The sequence below is a fragment of the Lemur catta genome, chromosome 6 (genome assembly GCF_020740605.2).
Source record: "Lemur catta isolate mLemCat1 chromosome 6, mLemCat1.pri, whole genome shotgun sequence".
NCBI classification, from domain to species: Eukaryota; Metazoa; Chordata; class Mammalia; order Primates; family Lemuridae; genus Lemur; species Lemur catta.
In genome coordinates, this window is record NC_059133.1 from 66186783 (window position 1) to 66204774 (window position 17992).

The window sequence follows — 17992 nt, forward strand, 5'->3', positions numbered from 1 at the left end:
ATGGATCTAACCTATTTTTCTTAAAAAATAGATAGCTTGATTTTTGAATAAATATCAAAGAGAAAGTCAGTAGTTATTAACAGGATGTTGTAAGAGATCCCATGCATGAATAAACTGTAAAAGCATCAGATAGACCTAAATATATATTCTAGTTCTGATATCTAACTGTATAAGCTTAGACATGTCAATTCCTCCATGAATTTTGGGTTAACTCAATTATAAAATTCAATAAAATCTATCTTACAAAGCTGTGCAATATATGATGAGGAAACTCACATAAGGTACCAGGCTCATGGGAGCCATTTGAGTTAGTTCTTCTCTTACCCTTTGCAGGCTTTACAATTGACCTATGTAAATTTGTTGGTCCTTTCTCCCACTGCTTTCCAAAATAAGTATAAGTCTACCATCCCTTTGGAGATTCTGAGAAACAAACTTTTTAAAGTATCAGTGTTCAGAATTCTTAGAGGATCATTTGTCAGTATAAAAAAATTATTACCATTAAAAGAATATCAAATCTAAAACAAAATGCATATACACGAAACTCTCTAGTTTATCCAAGCATATGTTCTATAAAATACCAGGTTCTTCACGTTAACAATTTGAACTTGCCAGAAATCACTTGTCCAGGATAGAAACAATGGCAAACAAATGATTTATAAAAATGTATAACTTTTTATTTTCTTAAGGATGGGATGCTGTTATGGACTGGAAAGATGTCCTGTCAGGCGGGGAAAAGCAACGGATGGGCATGGCTCGCATGTTCTACCATAAGTAAGTATGCTATATTCAGGCACTCAGGTAACTGCTATTCCATTATCGTAACCATGAAAAAAATATGTGTGGACTGGATTCAATGTCCTCATCCTTATTTGAAAAATATCTTCACTATAAAACTAATGCATAGAGTTTACAGTTTTTAAATCTCTTATTTTTTCTTGTAGCAGAATCTCCAAGTATTTTATGTTTTTCTGTTTCTTTTAGGTTGAGCAACATTAGATGAGATAATGTACAAAGGACTAAGTTAAATTTTTATGTATCCTGTGTTTGAAAGTAGAATTATTACTAATTTTATAATGTGAAGAATACATAACTACTACTATACTGGTGTAAACCCAGCAGGTAGACATTCTAATACTTCTAAATTAAAGTATTAAGTTCAAACTAAATCAACTTTTTAACCATTCAGTAGCCCATTGAATTGGTAGTGGTCTCCTACTCAAAAATCAAAGGCACACCCAGTGGAAAAAAGAACCAGCCCATATGGGTATTAATGGACTCAGAAAAATTGAGATGAAGGAAATAATTTCTTTGAATAAAACTTTTTTCTCCTGTGGCTGACAAGTTCTCCCACCTGAAGGCCCCTTCTGCCATAAAGTGGAGATCTGGGGTGAGGGCTTCCAGCCAGAAAGAGCTGAAGAGGGAAGAGGGCCAGCCTCAGGGCACCTGGACATTATTAAAGGTCTTAAAAGCTTTAAAGATTTCTTGCATGCTCTTTGTTGGTAACTGGGTCTATTCCTATGTTGGCCTGTCTTCCTTACCCTCACCCACATTCTCAGAAGTCAGTGACAGCCCAGCGTAGCAGAAAGAACCTGGAGACATTACTGGGACCAAAGGCAAGTCCCTTCACGTTTTCCTCTGTGAATAGTGGTCTTCCAACTTTCATCCAAGAACTCTTCTAAAGCAATCTTACCTACAACTCCAGGCTCCTGTGTCCAAAGAGGATGAGAGCCAGAGGCCTCCCCACTTTCTCTGAGAGCCACAGAGCACTTGGAAAATCACTGTTTAATCAACAGAGGTCACAAAGTAAGATTGGAGGAGAGTTTAAGGGTACTAAGCACAAGACATGGGAAGGCAATATTAAAGCCATTCTGATTCCTTCCTCTTACTTGTCCTATTCTCTGGAAAAGAAATCTTTTTTTTTTTTTTAATGTTAGTTTTTTGGCAATGATAACTTGAATTATGGAGCGCCATAGGTTGTCAGAAACTATGTTACTGACTTTTAATACTAAAATCTTGGGCAAAAAGGACCAAGAGTTATGTATATAAATGCAAGAATAGGCCATAAGTTGGAGCAGATGCAACACCATTGAGTGAGTTGCATTGGAAACAGTAACACTTTTGTAGAGAACTTTAAAAAGCTAATAAAGAAAGCAGACGATGTATCAAGGGTACATTATTAAACACTTAGCAACTAGGTAGCCCACACTTAGCAATCAACTGGCTATCAGTTCTTTAAAAAAATCCTTTAGTTATGGGGAAAAAAACTCAAAATTTCATCAAAAAAGAGAAATTATAGAATGAACCCATATTCCCATCACACTGATTCAACACGTCTGACATTTTGCTACACTTGATTTATCCACTATCTTTTTTTTATTTCTGAAGTATTTTAAAACAAATCCCAGATATTTTGACATCTTTTTTACCTAAATACTTTGGCAATAATCTCTGAAATATTAGGATATTTTATTACATAACAACATGTCATAATACTACTAAATTAATCTCGATAATTATTTAAAATCATCTAATACTTGGCTCATATTCAAAGTTTTCCTGGTTGTCTAAGAAATGTCTTTTTATACTTGGTTTGTTCAAACCAAGATCTAAACAAGTTTCTTTCTTCTTTTTTCTTTTCTTTTCTTTCTTTCTTTCTTTTTTTTTTTTTTTGAGACAGAGTCTCACTCTGTTGCCCGGGCTAGAGTGCTGTGGCATCAGCCTAGCTCACAGCAACCTCAAAACTCCTGGGCTCAAGTGATCCTCCTCCCTCAGCCTCCCAAGTGTCTGGGACTACAGGCGTGTCCATCTAATTTTTTCTATTTTTAACTGCCTGGCTAATTTCTCTCTATTTTTAGTAGAGGCGGGGTCTCACTCTTGCTGAGGCTGTTACCGAACTCTTAATCTCTCGTGATCCTCCCACCTTGGCCTCCCAGAGTGCTAGGATTACAGGCGTGAGCTACCATGCCCAGCCCTAAACAAGTTTCATGCACTGTATTTGGTTGTTATATCTCTTAATTCTATTTATTTATTTAAAGAGACGAGGTCTGTTTCCTAGGCTGCAGTGCAGTGGTGTGATTGTAGCTCACTGCAGCCTTGAACTCTTGGGCTCAAGTGATCTCCTGTCTCAGCCTCCTGGGTTGCTGGGGCTGCCAGTGAGTGCAACCGTGCTTGGCTATTTTAAAAAAAAATTTTTTTTTTTAGAGGCAGAGTCAGGCTATGTTGCCCAGGCTTGTCTCTTACTCCTCTTAATTCTTTTTTAATCTAAAGAGTCTCTCCTCCCTGACCTCCACCTACTTTTTATATCATTGACTCATTGAAGAAACCGGGTCAGTTGTTGGTTGTACTGTGGAATGTTGCCTGTTCTAGATTTGCCTGATTATTTCCTTCTGCAGTCCTTTATCTTTTTCCCCACTCTCCTATTTTTTCTGTAAACTGGAAATTAGAGCAAAAAGCTTGATGAGATTTAGCCTTTTTAATAAGATCATAACATAGAATGTTTATCATTTTTAAAAGACTTTATGATTTAAACAATTTTATTTTTATCCGCTACTGAATTGCACAAAAAACAATTTTATTAAAATGTTTATTTTATAAAAGGAAAAAATGTAGATAAGTAAAAAGAATAAATTCTATCTCATTAGCTATAACTTTGTTAAAATTTTGGACATTTAAATTATCCAAATTTTAAATTAATGTAAAGATTTAATCACTGTTAAAATTTGGGGGTAAGTTTCTTCCCAGTGTTGTGTGAATACAAAAGTTGATTATTATATCTTGATTGTTTTAATGTAGCTATTTTCATAAGGGGTATTATAATTTATATCCCTCTTTTTATTCTTATGCTATTATGTACTTTTCTGTATTATTATATAATAGCTAGCCAGGGCTTATTATTATAATAAAATTTATGTACCAAATGCACAAATTTTAACTATAACAATTTAATAACTTTTTGTAAATGCATCTACATTATGTAACCAACACCCCAATCAAGATAGAGAAAATTTCTTATATTTATGGCATCTCTTTGGTTCTCCTGGAGAGAGTTGGAACCCATTCTATTAAGTGAAGTATCCCAAGAATGGAAAAATAAGCACCACATGTACTCACCAGCAAACTGGTTTCCTTGATTATCACCTAAGTGCACATTTGGGAATAACAACAATTGGGTATCGGACAGAGGTGGGGGCTGGGGGAAAGGGATGGGTGTATACCTACTTGAGTGCGATGCACACTGTCTGGGGAATGGACACACTTGAAGCTCTGACTGAGGGGGGTGGGGGAGAGGGGATAGGTGCATACCTACGTGATGAGTGCAATGAGCACTGTCTAGGGAATGAACACGCTTGAAGCTCAGACTTGGGGGATGGGGGGGCAAGGGCAATATATATAACCTGAACTTTTGTACCCCAATAATGAGCTGAAATAAAACACACACACACACACACACACACACACACACACAAAACAAAAGATAGAGAAAATTTCTATCACCCTAGAAATTCCCTCATGCCCTTTCCAATCAAATACCCCTATAGAAAATTTGTGTTCTGATTTCTATCATCATAAATTAGTTTTGCCTGTTATACGACTTCATATAAATGAAATCAAACACTCTGTATTATTTTTGTGTCTAGCTGGGATTTTTTTTTAGTGAGAAAATTTATTAGTTGTGTTAGTTATATGTTATTTATAATAATGTACACAGTTACTTTAAGAATATGGTAAACTGGCTGGGCGCGGTGGCTCACGCCTGTAATCCTAGCACTCTGGGAGGCCGAGGCGGGTGGATCGCTTGAGGTCACGAGTTCGAGACCAGCCTGAGCGAGACCCTGTCTCTACTAAAAATAGAAAGAAATTATCTGGCCAACTAAAAATATATATAGAAAAAAATTAGCCGGGCATGGTGGCGCATGCCTGTAGTCCTAGCTACTTGGGAGGCTGAGGCAGTAGGATAGCTTAAGCCCAGGAGTTTGAGGTTGCTGTGAGCTAGGCTGACACCACGGCACTCACTCTAGCCTGGGCAACAAAGTGAGACTCTGTCTCAAAAAAAAAAAAAAAAAGAATATGGTAAACTAAAAATGAACTAAATTTTGCTAACTCAGGATTTTTAGTGAAGTGTATTTTGGAATGCCCCTTTCTCACATGATGTGATGAGACTGAAAAGTAAACTTTACAGTCTGACATTTATAACCAGCTGTTACCCACAATCACCCTGAATCTGTTTGAGTCTTGGCCATAAATATTCAGTAATACGATCACCAGCATAGTTAGTGAAATGTAATGTGGTGGAATGTAAAATGTAACCATAAATTTGTCATTGTGTCAGTATGGTAATAAAATAAACTTTGTAATAAAGAGCAAGAGGCATTAATAAAAGATGCCAACCCAAAGATATTTCAAGTACCTATAACTTGAAATAAATAGCTGGTATTTAGGTATCTAAATTATTTTGGATATAATGTGATAATATGTGAAGATAAGTCACAAGTATATCAATGGAAAGAGAATTTAGTGAGCCATAGGAAGATCAATGAAGATGAGCAAGTATTTGAAAGCAGAATCTTTTGAGAAAAGATAAAAGGAATTAGCAAAATGAAATCCAGTGAAGGGAAAGTGTAATAAATGGGAAACTGCCTCCTCTCATCCTCAAAGGATTAACATTAATGTTTGAATTGTAAAGGGAAAGACTTGAGCTGGCTAAAATGAAGAACTTTTGCAGGGAGTACTAAGTATCACAATAGTATACTCTTTTTGAGGATTTAATTTTAATGTTTAAAGAATGATCATAAAAGTCCTGTCTTAAGGGGAATAAATTAGGTCCTTCACACAGCCCATTCTATTCATGATACACCAAAGGAAAAGAGGAGGGAAAATCTGAGAAACAGTATAATCTAATGCTTTATTTACTTGTATCAATACCAGATTCCAGCTATTGCTTGGTATATTTAGGTACACACACACACAAACTCTTCGGTTCTGGCAAGGAAATAAGTGTGTGATCTGTCTTACATCTGCTAGCCTAAGGGTTGCTATGACAACAAAGTATAAGATATGTACTTTTTTTCTAGTTCTATAATGGCATCTCTTCTCTATTTAGCTCAAAGCACTCTGAAAAGTAGGACAAATTACAATATGCAAAGTAGTTACTGGAAAGAGCTTTACACAAACAAAAATTTACCCAAAGCTCTCTATTATACTTCCTTTTCTTTTTCCTCTTTTCCACTTAAAAAACATCATCCATATAACAGTAATAAACTCTGAGACAAAGAAGTAATGTTTATGACTTAAACCAGAACAGTAACCAAAAGCCAACCAGCAAAACTACTTCCATTGATGTTGTCATGAGGAACGTGCAGTGATCTTTTAGCTCTTTGCACAGAGGGCAGTTTTAGACAGCCAAATGGGGTGTTAAAGTTGCCTTTGACTCCTGTATCTATTAGCATTGACTGCTCACCCTGGACTAGGTAACAGGATCCTCTTAATAAGCAAATCCATCTTAGAAAAGTAACTTACAGTGCTAAATATTTATGCTGAATGGGAAATTACTGATTTCAATTTTTTTTAATTTTGTTATTTATTTTTAAAAATTGGAATATCTTTATGAAGGAAATTGTCCTGGTAAATACTTGATACTGATTTTCAACCCCAAAAGGAATAGTAAACGATAGCGTGGGAGTTGACTTTGGTCTCCTTGACTAAGCCAAGTCATGTTGCTAAATACCAAATATATACCTAATGTCCAGACAGGTAGAAGAAGAAAGGGAAAGGGAAAAGAAATGTAAGAGCAGGGGGTGAGATGAGAGGAGAGATAAACCAAAGGACACAGTGGCAAGTGATAGGGTGCCTTGGTAACAGACACTCACTACCAAAGCAAAAAATGAGCTAGAAAAAAATTGTTGAGTATGACCAGAAAAATATTTACCAAATTTTCCCCCTAAGAATTTGATTCTAGAGTATGGTTCCAATATTATAAAGTTAAATGCCTGCCCTAAATTTGTAAGATTAGGCGCATTCACTCTTGCAGAGTCTTCTAGCAATGAAATTCCATTAGTAATGCTTAAGTATTCACATTGCTGATAAAATAATCTCATTAAGTCTTTGTTAACAGGGCTGTGGCCTATCTGATAATTAGCTACTGTAATGTATTTTTCATATAATTAGTCAGACCCTTGTCACCAAAAATGAACCTGCCTTCTGCAGGAAATTGCACTTAGTGACCTGCCTCATCTTTATGATTCATTCATCTGCATAACAATAAAGCTTATTGTATTCTAAACTAGCATTAGAAAAATCTATTTATATATAAATATACTGATATTCTAGTCTAAAGAGGGGGATAACTACTTTTTGCTTCATCATTTATCACCTTTAATGATATATTCTCTTTTGATCCTTTAAAGTTGGTAGCATTGGAACTCATGTTGTCCAGAATAATTTGTAGGTCAAATAGGAAAATAATTAATTTGTGTTTATTTTTTAAAAGACCAAAATATGCATTGCTGGATGAATGTACCAGTGCTGTCAGCATTGATGTTGAAGGAAAGATATTTCAGGCTGCAAAAGGGGCTGGGATTTCCTTACTGTCTATAACCCACAGGCCTTCTCTTTGGTAAGTGTTCCCAATGCTAATATGTGGTAGAGGTTTTTCCTTAAGTTTCTTAAAAAATAACTTTGCTGAACTTTTTACAATGGAGCATAAGATATTCCAGTTATTTTCTACCTGTATTTCTCTTAAGTTGCACACTAGTAGTTTAGATACTCCCAACCTAATATCATAATTTTAATGTTATTTGGAAATTATCATCACTTTACAGTAATTCTGAAAAGATGTAGAAAAATCCAGTAATTTATTTAAACTGAAAATATTTATTATAATCCTACAGCATGTACTGGGAATGAATATGCTTATATATTTTTATATCTTTTTTTAGTCCTTTCTTTAAAACATAGGAAAATAAAATCTAAAGGAAAAAATATACCACAACTTGATATTTCCCCAAATGATTAAGTAGAGAAAACATAAGGGAAAAAGATTATTTTTGTTTTATTTTAAGGAAAAATTAGCTGAATTTTTTTAGAAAAAAAATCTCATAAAAACCTAGTGGGATCTTTAAAAAATAATTATACTATTTTTACAATTCCCCTACTTTTCCATTGATTCATTATCATAATAGTAGTTGAGCAACTATTCTGTACCAGGCATGTGTTATTTAAGCTTCACAACAAGCTGATGGAGTATAGGTAATCTAATTTTCCCATTTTATAGATGAAGAAACTGAGAACTAGAAAAGTAATAAAAATAACGTGTGATGACATACTCTATACTGTAGCACAATGCTCTACTTACTATAACGAATTCAAAATATATTTCATGCATTAAAAATGTATTATATTTTCCCCATACCAACAAATGAGTAATTATTGATTGTAAAAATTAAAATTGATACTAGTGTCTTAAGGGATAAAGAATTATAGAAGCTTTTTAAATTAGTTGATTCCTGGATAGAATTATAGCTGTGTAATTATTGCTTTGCTATGCTTTATCCTGTTTGTGAAAGAAGTCTGCAGATTGTTTCCCAATGAGTCTCAGTTAAAATAGCAGTTTCTTTTAAATTCCTTTAGGGTAAACCCAGAAATATTATCTAAGCTCACATTATAGAACACACCTTTAAATCTCGGGGCATGAAACACGTACACAGTTTGTTCCTCCCACATAGAAATCAAACAATGTTGTAGAACCAGAGTGATGAGCCAAACCATGATCATACACTAAAGGAGGAACTTGACCAAGACATGAAGGACCGCATTCTAAATTTGCTCCTGGCTATGGATCCAAGACTAAGAAAGCCCAAGAAAAGCTGAGAATGAAATAAACAAAGTGAATTTTTACCATTATTTCTCTTTCTCATTGTATGACCATCCTTCTTTTGTTTTTTCATTATCTTTGTTTTAACTCTCTTATTTTAATAGCAGGTTTTTTTCCACTTTTTTCCCCTTTGACATAGAAATACATTGTTTTCAATTTAATTTTGGTAAGCTTGCATCTGTAGGGAGGTCACAGTTTTAGAAAAATCAAGAATCTCAAAGTCTATTTATGGGAAAGAGCACTAATCTCTGTTATATGTTATCAAATATGTGAACTTAAACCTTCAGCTTGACAGTGATTTTACTCTTTTAGCTATAGTTTAGCTTCTCATTTTACAGAATGTTAAAAGCATCCAATCAAAAGGAAGTGGGACCCAAATGTCCATCAATTGATGAATAGAAAAACGAAATGTGCAATACTATACAATGGAATATTATTCGGACCTTAAGAACAAATGAAGTACTGATACGTACTATAACTTGATGAACTTTGAGGTCATTTTTGCAAAAGTTTAACTTTTGTATGATTTTTTAAATTGACAGATAAAATTTATATTTATGTACAACATGATGTTTTGAAATATATATATATATTCCACACTGTGGAATAGTTAAATCTAGCTAGTTAACACATGCATTACACCTCACATAGCTATCATTATTTTTTGTGATAAGAACACTTAACATCCACTATCTTTGCATTTTTCAAGAATGCAATATGCAATATATCATCATTAACTGTAGTCACCATGTTGTTCAATAGATCTCCTGAACTTATTCCTCCTAACTGTAATTATATTAATATATACTTTGACCTACATCTCCCCATCCCTCCCTTTCCTCCTAACTACCCAGCCTCTGGTAACTACCATTCTACTCTCCACTTGTGTAAGATCAACATTTTTAGATTCCACATATGAGTGAGATCATGCAGTATTTGTCTTTCTGTGCCTAGCTTATTTCATTTCACATAATGTTCTCCAAGTTCATCCACATTGTTACAAAACAGCTTCTGGTGGAATCTTGAGGGTTTTCTATATATAACAACATGTTATCTACAAACAAGGACAATGTAACATCTTCCTTTCCAATGTGGATATTTTTCATTTCTTTTTCTTGCCTAAATACTTAGGCTAGGACTTCTAGTAGTATGTTGAGTAAAACTAGCAAAAGTGGGCATCCTTATCTTGTTCCAAATGTTAGAAGAAAAGATTGCAACTTTTTCCCATTCAGTATGATGTTAGCTGTGGGTTTGTCATATATGGCCTTTGTTGTGTTGAGATGCATTCCTTCTATATCTAATTTCTTGAGAGTTTTATTATGAAGGGATGTTGAATTTTGTCAAATGCTTTTTCTACATCTATTGAAATGATCATATGGATTTTGTCCTTCATTCTGTTAATATGATATACTATGTTTATTGATTTGCATGTGTTGAACAATCTTTTATCTCTGGGATAAATCCCACTTGATCATAACGAATGATCTTTTTAATGTGCTATTGAATTCAGTTTACTAATATTTTGTTGAGGGTTTTTATATCTACATTTATCAGGGATATTGGGCCATAATTTCCTCCCCCCACCTCCTCCTCCTTCTTCTTCTGTTGTTATTGTGTTCTTGTCTGGTTTCATATAAGGGTAATGCTAGCCTTGTAAAATAAATTTGGGACTCTTCCCTTCTCTTCAATGTTTTGTAATAGTTTGTGAAGTGGTATTATTAATAGTTCTTTAAATGTTTGGTAGAATTTGGCAGTTAAGCCATCAGATCCTGGGCCTTTCTTTGATGGGAGTCTTTTTTATTACTGATTCAATTTTCTTACTCATTATTGATCTGTTCAGATTTTCTATTTCTTCATAATTTAATCTTGGTAGGTTATGTGTTCAAGAATTTATCCATTTCTTCTAGCTTATCCAATTTATCAGTATACAAGTATTCATAATAGTCTCTTATGATCCTTTGTATTTCTATGGTATAAATTTTAATGTCCCATTTTTCAACTCTGATTTTGTGTCATTTTTCTTTCTTAGTCTAAACATTTGTCAATTTTGTTTATCTTTTAAAAAGTCAACTCTTCCTTTTGTTAATCTTTTATATTGTTTTTTCAGTCTGTTTCATTTATTTCTGCTCTGATCTTTATTTTTCCTTCCATTAATTTTGGGTTGAGTTTGTTCTTGTTTTCTGCTTCCTTGAGCTGCAACATTAGGTTATTTGAGATCTTTCTTGTTTTTTGATGTAAGCATTTATTGCTATAAATTTTCCTCTTAGAACTACTTCACTATGTCCCATAGGTTTTGGTATGTTGTGTTTCTATTTTCATTTGTCTCAAGAAATTTTTAAAATTTTTTTCTTAATTTTTTTATTGACCCATTGATTATTCAGGAGCATATTGTTTAATTTCCATGTATTTTTAAATTCCTAAAGTTCCTCCTGTTATTGATTTTTAGATTTATACCATTGTGGCCAGAAAAGATACTTGATTGTGTCTTCTTCTATCAGTCTTATTTAATTCATTAAGACTTGTTTTGTGGACTAATATATGATCTATCCCAGAAAATGTTCCATGTATAGAGAAGAATGTGTATTATGCAACTGTTAGATGGAATATTTTGAAAATGCCTGTAAGATCCAAGCTAGAGTGCAGTTTAAATCAGTGTTTTCTGATTTTTCTGTCTGGATAATCTCTCACATTCCTGAAAGTAGGGTATTGAAGTCCTGTACTAGTTTGGATTGCAGTCCATCTCTCCTTTTGGATCTATTAATATTTGCTTTATATTTTTGTAGGTACTCCAGTGTTGGGTTTATATATTTATATATTTACAATTGTTATATCCTCTTGATGAATTGATTCCTTTATCAATATATAATGTCCTTTTTTGTCTCTTTTTACAGTTTTTGACTTAAAGTCTATTTTATCTGATATAAATATAGCTATTCCTGCTCTCTTTTGGTTTCCCAAAATATTCTATGGAATATTTTTTCCATCTCTTCACTTTCAGTCTATGTTTTTCTTGCAGATGAAGTGAGTCTCTTATAGGCAGCATATAGTTAAGTCTTGTTTATTTTTATACATTCTGCTACTGTGTATTTTAATTGGAGAATTTAACTTATTTACATTCCAGGTAATTATTGTTAGGTAAGAAATTACTACTGCCAGTTTGTTAATTGTTTTCTAGTTGTTTTTTAGATCCTTTCTTCCTCTATTACTATATTTCTTTGAGGTTAAGTGATTTTTTCAAGTCATATGGTTTGATTTATTTTTAGTATATCTTATCGTAAGTTTTTGCTTTGTGGTTACCATGAAGCTTACAAAAAAACTCATAGAGGATTATTTTAAACTGACAAAAACTTAACATTGATCACAAAGAAAACACAACTTCTACATTTTAATTCCACATCACCTCACATTTTTTATGTCACAATTTACATATTTTTATATTGCATATTCCTTAACAAATTATTGTAGCTATTATTTTTAATAGTTTTGTCTTTTAACCTTCATACTAAAGATATAAAAGGTTTATACACTACCATTACATTATTAGAGCATTTTGAATTTTACTGTGTATTTACTTTTATCAGTGAGTTTTATACTTTCACATTGTTTTCATGTTACTTATTAGTATCCTTTTCTTTCAGGCTGAAGAACACCATTAGTATTTCCTGTAAGACAGGTCTGGTGGTGATGAACTCCCTCAGCTTTTGTTTGCCTGAGAAAGTCTTTATTTCTCCTTCCTTTCTGAAGAACAGCTTTGCTAGGTAGTATTCTTGGTTTGTGTTATTTTTTCTTTTCCTTCAGCACTTTGAATATAGCACCCCACTCCTCTGTTCTGCAAGGTTTCTGCTAAGAAGTCTCCTAGTTCTGCTAGGCACATTGGATCTCTTGTATGTTTATTTGATTCTTTTCTCTTGGTGCTTTTGTCATTGTCTTTGATCTTTGACAGTTAGATTATAATAGTTATGGGGTAGTCTTATTTGGATTGAATCTGATTAGAAACCTTGGACCTTCCTGTACCTGAATATTTATATTTTTATCCAGATTTGGAAAGTTTTCTCTTATTTCTTTGAAAAAATAAGCTTTTTACCCCTTTATCTTTTTCTACTCCCTCTTGAGTGTCAATAACTCATACATTTAATATTTTGGTGCTGTCCCATAATTCCCATAAGCTTTCTTCATTCCTTTTAATTCTTTTTTCTTTTTCCCCTCTGATTGTATATTTTCCAATAACCTGTCTTCAAATTCATAGATTTTTTTCTTCTGCTTGATCAATTCTGCTATTGATGTTCTCTGTTGCATTTTTCATTTTTGTTCATTGTATTTTTCAGCTCCAGGATTTCTGTTTGATTGTTTTTTTTATTATTCCAATCTGTTGAATTTCTCTAATACATTATTGAATTGTTTCTCTGTATTTTATTGAAGTTCACTGAGCTTACTTAAAACAGCTATTTTGAATTCTTTGCCAGGCACTTAATACATCTTCATCTTTTTAGGGCCAGTCACTGGCACCTTATTTTGTCCATTTGGTGATGCCATGGTTTTCTGATCATTTTTAATATTTGTGGTTGTGTGTCAATATCTGTACATTGAAGTAGGAAATTATTCCAGTTTTCAAAGTCTGAATTTTTCTGGAAATGTCCTTCAACAGAAAGACTGTCTAGAAATTCTAGACAGGTCACCTTCTGCGGTCCCTTTGCTAGTGACTACTGCAGCCATTGCAGCACTAGGGGTGCTCTAAACCCAAGACCACTGTGGATGAGACAGCAGCAGGTTGTAATTTCTTGGCTGCTGATGCTGGCACAGTGCTGAGGTGAAATCCAAGCCCCAAGGCACTGAGTCCTGCCTGTCAATGTGTTTTATTTGGAGCCCAAGACTGCTATAGTTGGCTGATCCTGATGCAGGCCAGAACTTGAGTTTTTCTCACAGGGGCTACAGGTTCCCGTCTGGCACCATGGTGGGTCTAGAGGCTCAGTCTGTGGGTACCAGCCTGGAGTCAGGAGCTGTGGGGGTCTGCTTGGTGTTGGTTTTTACTGTGGCCAGTCTAATATTGTGGTCCAGTGCAAAACCCTGTACTTATTTTCCTCTCTTTCCCCTAAGTATACAGTATTTCTCTCTGCACTATGTTTCTGGAGTTGGGGGAGGGATGATGAGGATAATGCAAAACTGTCTTTTCTGCCCTTTTCAGTACTTCTTTTCTTCTTATTGTTATGCTATAACCAGGTACTATGATCTCTTATATGGTTTCCTTAGCTCTTGCAAAATTATTTTTTTATGTGGATAGTTGTTCACATTGTTGTTTCTGCAGGGGGACGATTACTGTAGAGCCCTCTATTCCACCGCCCTCTCTTCCTTGAAGTCACTTTGATAAATGAAAGAAGCCAGTCACAAAAGGCCACATATTGTATGATACTATGCATATGAAATATCCAGAGTAGAGAAATCCATACAGCCAGAAAGGAGATTAGTGGTTGGGAGGGGCTGGGCAGAAGGGGAAATGGAGAGGGACTGCTGATGGGTACTAGGTTTCTTTTAGGAGAGAAAAAGTGTTCTGAAATTAGACAGTGGTGATGGTTGCACGAACTTGTGAACTATACTAAAAATCACTGAATTTTACACTTTAAGGCATGAATTTATGGCATGTGAATTCTACCTCAATTTTTTAAAAAGAAGGTGGAAGCTACTTGAAAAAGGCCCACTAATCATAGTATATAATGAGAGATGAGAGCTTTAAAGGAAAGAAGAAGTGAGACAAACTGTAAGGGAAAGACAGAAAACCCAAAGACATATAGGAATATGAGCCAATTCAGCAAAGTGACAAAATGCAGCTGGCTTAGCCATGTGGGACCAGTTCTGCCAACTTTATACTCTCTACATATTCCCCGTAAATCCCAGAGAATGATAACTTAGGTCTCCCTTTAGGGCAAGATGGATTATCTACCATCTCATCAAAAAATAGTATCTCTGGGAAGTTCCTAATTATAAAACTGAGCCACAAGAAAAGAGATTAAATTATATGAAGACATTGAAATATCTTTAAAAGATATCTATCAAAGAGTTCATTTTTTAAAAAATGTTTTTAAACTTTACTTAATGAAAAATTTTTACTTATGTAGGAAAACTCATTCCCAAAGAATGGTGTATTAATGAATTGCTATTCTATTTCCTTTTTTTTTTTTTTCCCTCCCTGTATGACCTTTGTAATTTTTACTTTCTTTCCTTGGCTTCTTTTCCTTACTCCTGTTCTAAGTATGCTTTATTTATTCAGCAGTCATACTGCGTTATGAGGATAAATTAAATACATGAAATGGCCTGTCTTCCTTTGCAATTCATATACATTGCAAATATGAAATAAATTCAATATAATCAATAATAATTTTCTAGAGATTAATGACCTTTGGGTTTAAAAATACCACAATATTTCACTTGTGAGGTATCCTTGAAAATCAAATGTAAAAGTCACCTTACTTAAAATTCTCCTTTGAGTATCAATTTGAATGATAAACCTACAACTAAAATGACTTTTCAAAATTATGGCTAACAATATTATTTCATTTTAATTATGCAGGAAATACCACACTCATTTATTACAGTTTGATGGTGAAGGAGGTTGGCGCTTTGAACAATTGGATACTGCTATCCGTTTGACATTGAGTGAAGAAAAACAAAAGCTAGAATCTCAGCTAGCTGGAATTCCCAAAATGCAGCAGAGACTCAATGAACTATGTAAAATTTTGGGAGAAGACTCAGTGCTGAAAACAATCAAAAATGAAGATGAAACATCCTAATTTGTTTTGATATGTTTTAAAACTTAATTTTTAGGTAAAGGCTCAGAGACACTCTGTTATACTGTATGCAGTATATTAAGCTAAGCACAGAGGGGGAAAAAGGCAGCAAAAATGTTTTATGAGATTTCAGCATCAAGGAAGTATATGATCTGACTTTTCAGAGGAAAATAAACAGGTGCATTATATAAGATTAGTCATTTTGGCTTATACTAATTCCTAGTGAAGGCCCAATTCACCTGTAAAACAGGATTTTCTAGGTGAATTCATGATGAATACCAGATTTACTATGTATATGGATGTGTCTGAAGTCCTTAACAAACATGGGTGATATCTTGGAAATGAAACAACTTAAGAGCGGCATGTGGGTTGATACCAGGTGCATAAAATTAGAACTTTGAGTAACATTTAGTCCATTTACAGTTGATATTAGGTTTAATAGCTAGAATTCATGTTGATCATTATTAGCGGCCAACTAAACCTGTATACAAAATAGCTGACAGTTTGATGAATAATTTCAATATTAAAAAATTCTTTTAATGACAGTGGTTGAAATAAAAAAGCATGGCTATACATGTATAAAATGCCATATTTTTTAAATTTTAGACATTAAGCATCTTAATGAGGGCACATAGCAAATTAATTTTAATAAGAATCTTACATATTTGTTAATAAACCCTTTCATTTTCAAAAGAAAATTGCCAACACAGAAAAGGAGTATCCAAATGTTGTTTGTCTCAGCCTGTTACTTTACTTGGCAGCATTATCTATCATAACTTCTGTTCAGAAATGCTCAGCTTGTTTCTGTGCCCAAAGGAGGAGTCCACATTTTTAAAATTGCAGTGATACAATAGAATATAGGGATTCTGAAAATCACAGTAGTAATAACATACATTGGAATCGCACTTTATATAATCATTTACAATCCCCATTGACATCATTTCATTTTAATGCGTGCAGCAATGTTTTGAGACAGATATTATTTTTCCTACTTTGCTTTTGAGAAAATTGACACTCAGACTTGCTCTAATCATGCAATTTATTTAGGGACAGATTCAGGGATCAAATGACGTTCTCCTGACTCCCTGGTTCAGTGCTGTTTCCACTATTATTTTTTAAATCTAACTGGGTTAGAATATCAATACAAGTTAAATGAGAACTTGAAAAAAAATAAATTTGGTAATGCTGGTGGTGTTGTTAATTTGGTTATTGTTTACAAGAAATGAGAACTAAGTACAAAGTAGAAAAATCCTTGGTGTGTGGTTTAAAATGAGCCAAGGAAGTTAGCAAATCTTTCAGCAACGATGCAGTCTTAGTATCAATGTACCTCTAAGGTATCAGCAATCAGAAGGGCAATTAATTATGTTAGGTAAATGTAATATTTATTGAGCCTAACGAGAAATGAGCTGTGTAGACCAATCATATGAAATAATCTTACCTATTTGTGTGCCCTGGAAGTGGAAGTATAAAAGCCAGGACTGAGACTTTAATCTCTTCTCGTTCATGCCACCTTGTTGGTAGACTAGAAAAAAATCAGAATGATCAGTTGTTAGTGGTTTGGGATTTTATTTGCATATTTAGACACAGCCATAAGAGATACTAAGTGAGTGATTCTTAGACTTTTTCAGGGAATAGAGTACACAGAAGTCATTCATAATGGTTGTTGTAGAACATTGTAACATTTCCACAATTTTAATTCTTCCACAACTAGGACATTTTAATTATCAATAAATGTAACCATCGTATATGAAGGAATGTAATACAAGAAAATAATCAGCACATCTGTCCAAGTGTTTCTGTATCATTAGCTACTCATTTATTCATTTGTCAGTTACTAATGCTTCTTATTAGAAAAGTGAGGCAGCAATTAAAGGTTTAAAAAAATCGTGGAACCCAAACTTAAACTTGCTGAAAATTATCCATTAATCTTAACTTCTATATTAGCAGTTATCCAGTTTATACTGCTATAAGAGGAAAAGTCTGAGCCAAGTTTATTATTAACTTAACTTATAAAGGTATAAGAAGAAAATGAAAAGTCTTCATGTGAAACATGTGCATAATTTTTATGGCTTAGTTTTCATAGTTTTAAAAATAAAACATTCAGGACCTGATACTTTGTGTTTTGAAACTTTGAAAAGAATGCTAAAACAAATATTATGTTTGTAATGAGTCATTATTTAATATGTCTTACCAATGAGCTGAAGTAAAAAAGACTCATTATTTATAATGTACAGGATCCAAGGATGTTAATATTCTCTCTTAAAAATTATACACACTGAAATTTAAATGTTAAATTTCTAAGATGAACATGTTTTCCCTGGGCTTTTCATGCCTATTTATTTTC

The 17992-nt window shown here is 33.7% G+C and overlaps 1 protein-coding gene across 1 annotated transcript in view; it reads left to right on the forward strand.

Annotated features, from left to right (window-relative positions):
* Window positions 1–16833, forward strand: part of ABCD2 (ATP binding cassette subfamily D member 2) — a 54849-nt gene extending 38016 nt beyond the window's left edge. Inside the window, exons 8-10 of the mRNA XM_045554020.1 lie at window positions 687–771; window positions 7487–7612; window positions 15432–16833. Coding sequence (XP_045409976.1) covers window positions 687–771; window positions 7487–7612; window positions 15432–15651 — 431 coding nt within the window. The 3' untranslated portion in view covers window positions 15652–16833. The remainder of the gene's footprint in view (window positions 1–686; window positions 772–7486; window positions 7613–15431) is intronic.
* The last annotated feature ends 1159 nt before the right edge of the window (window positions 16834–17992 follow it).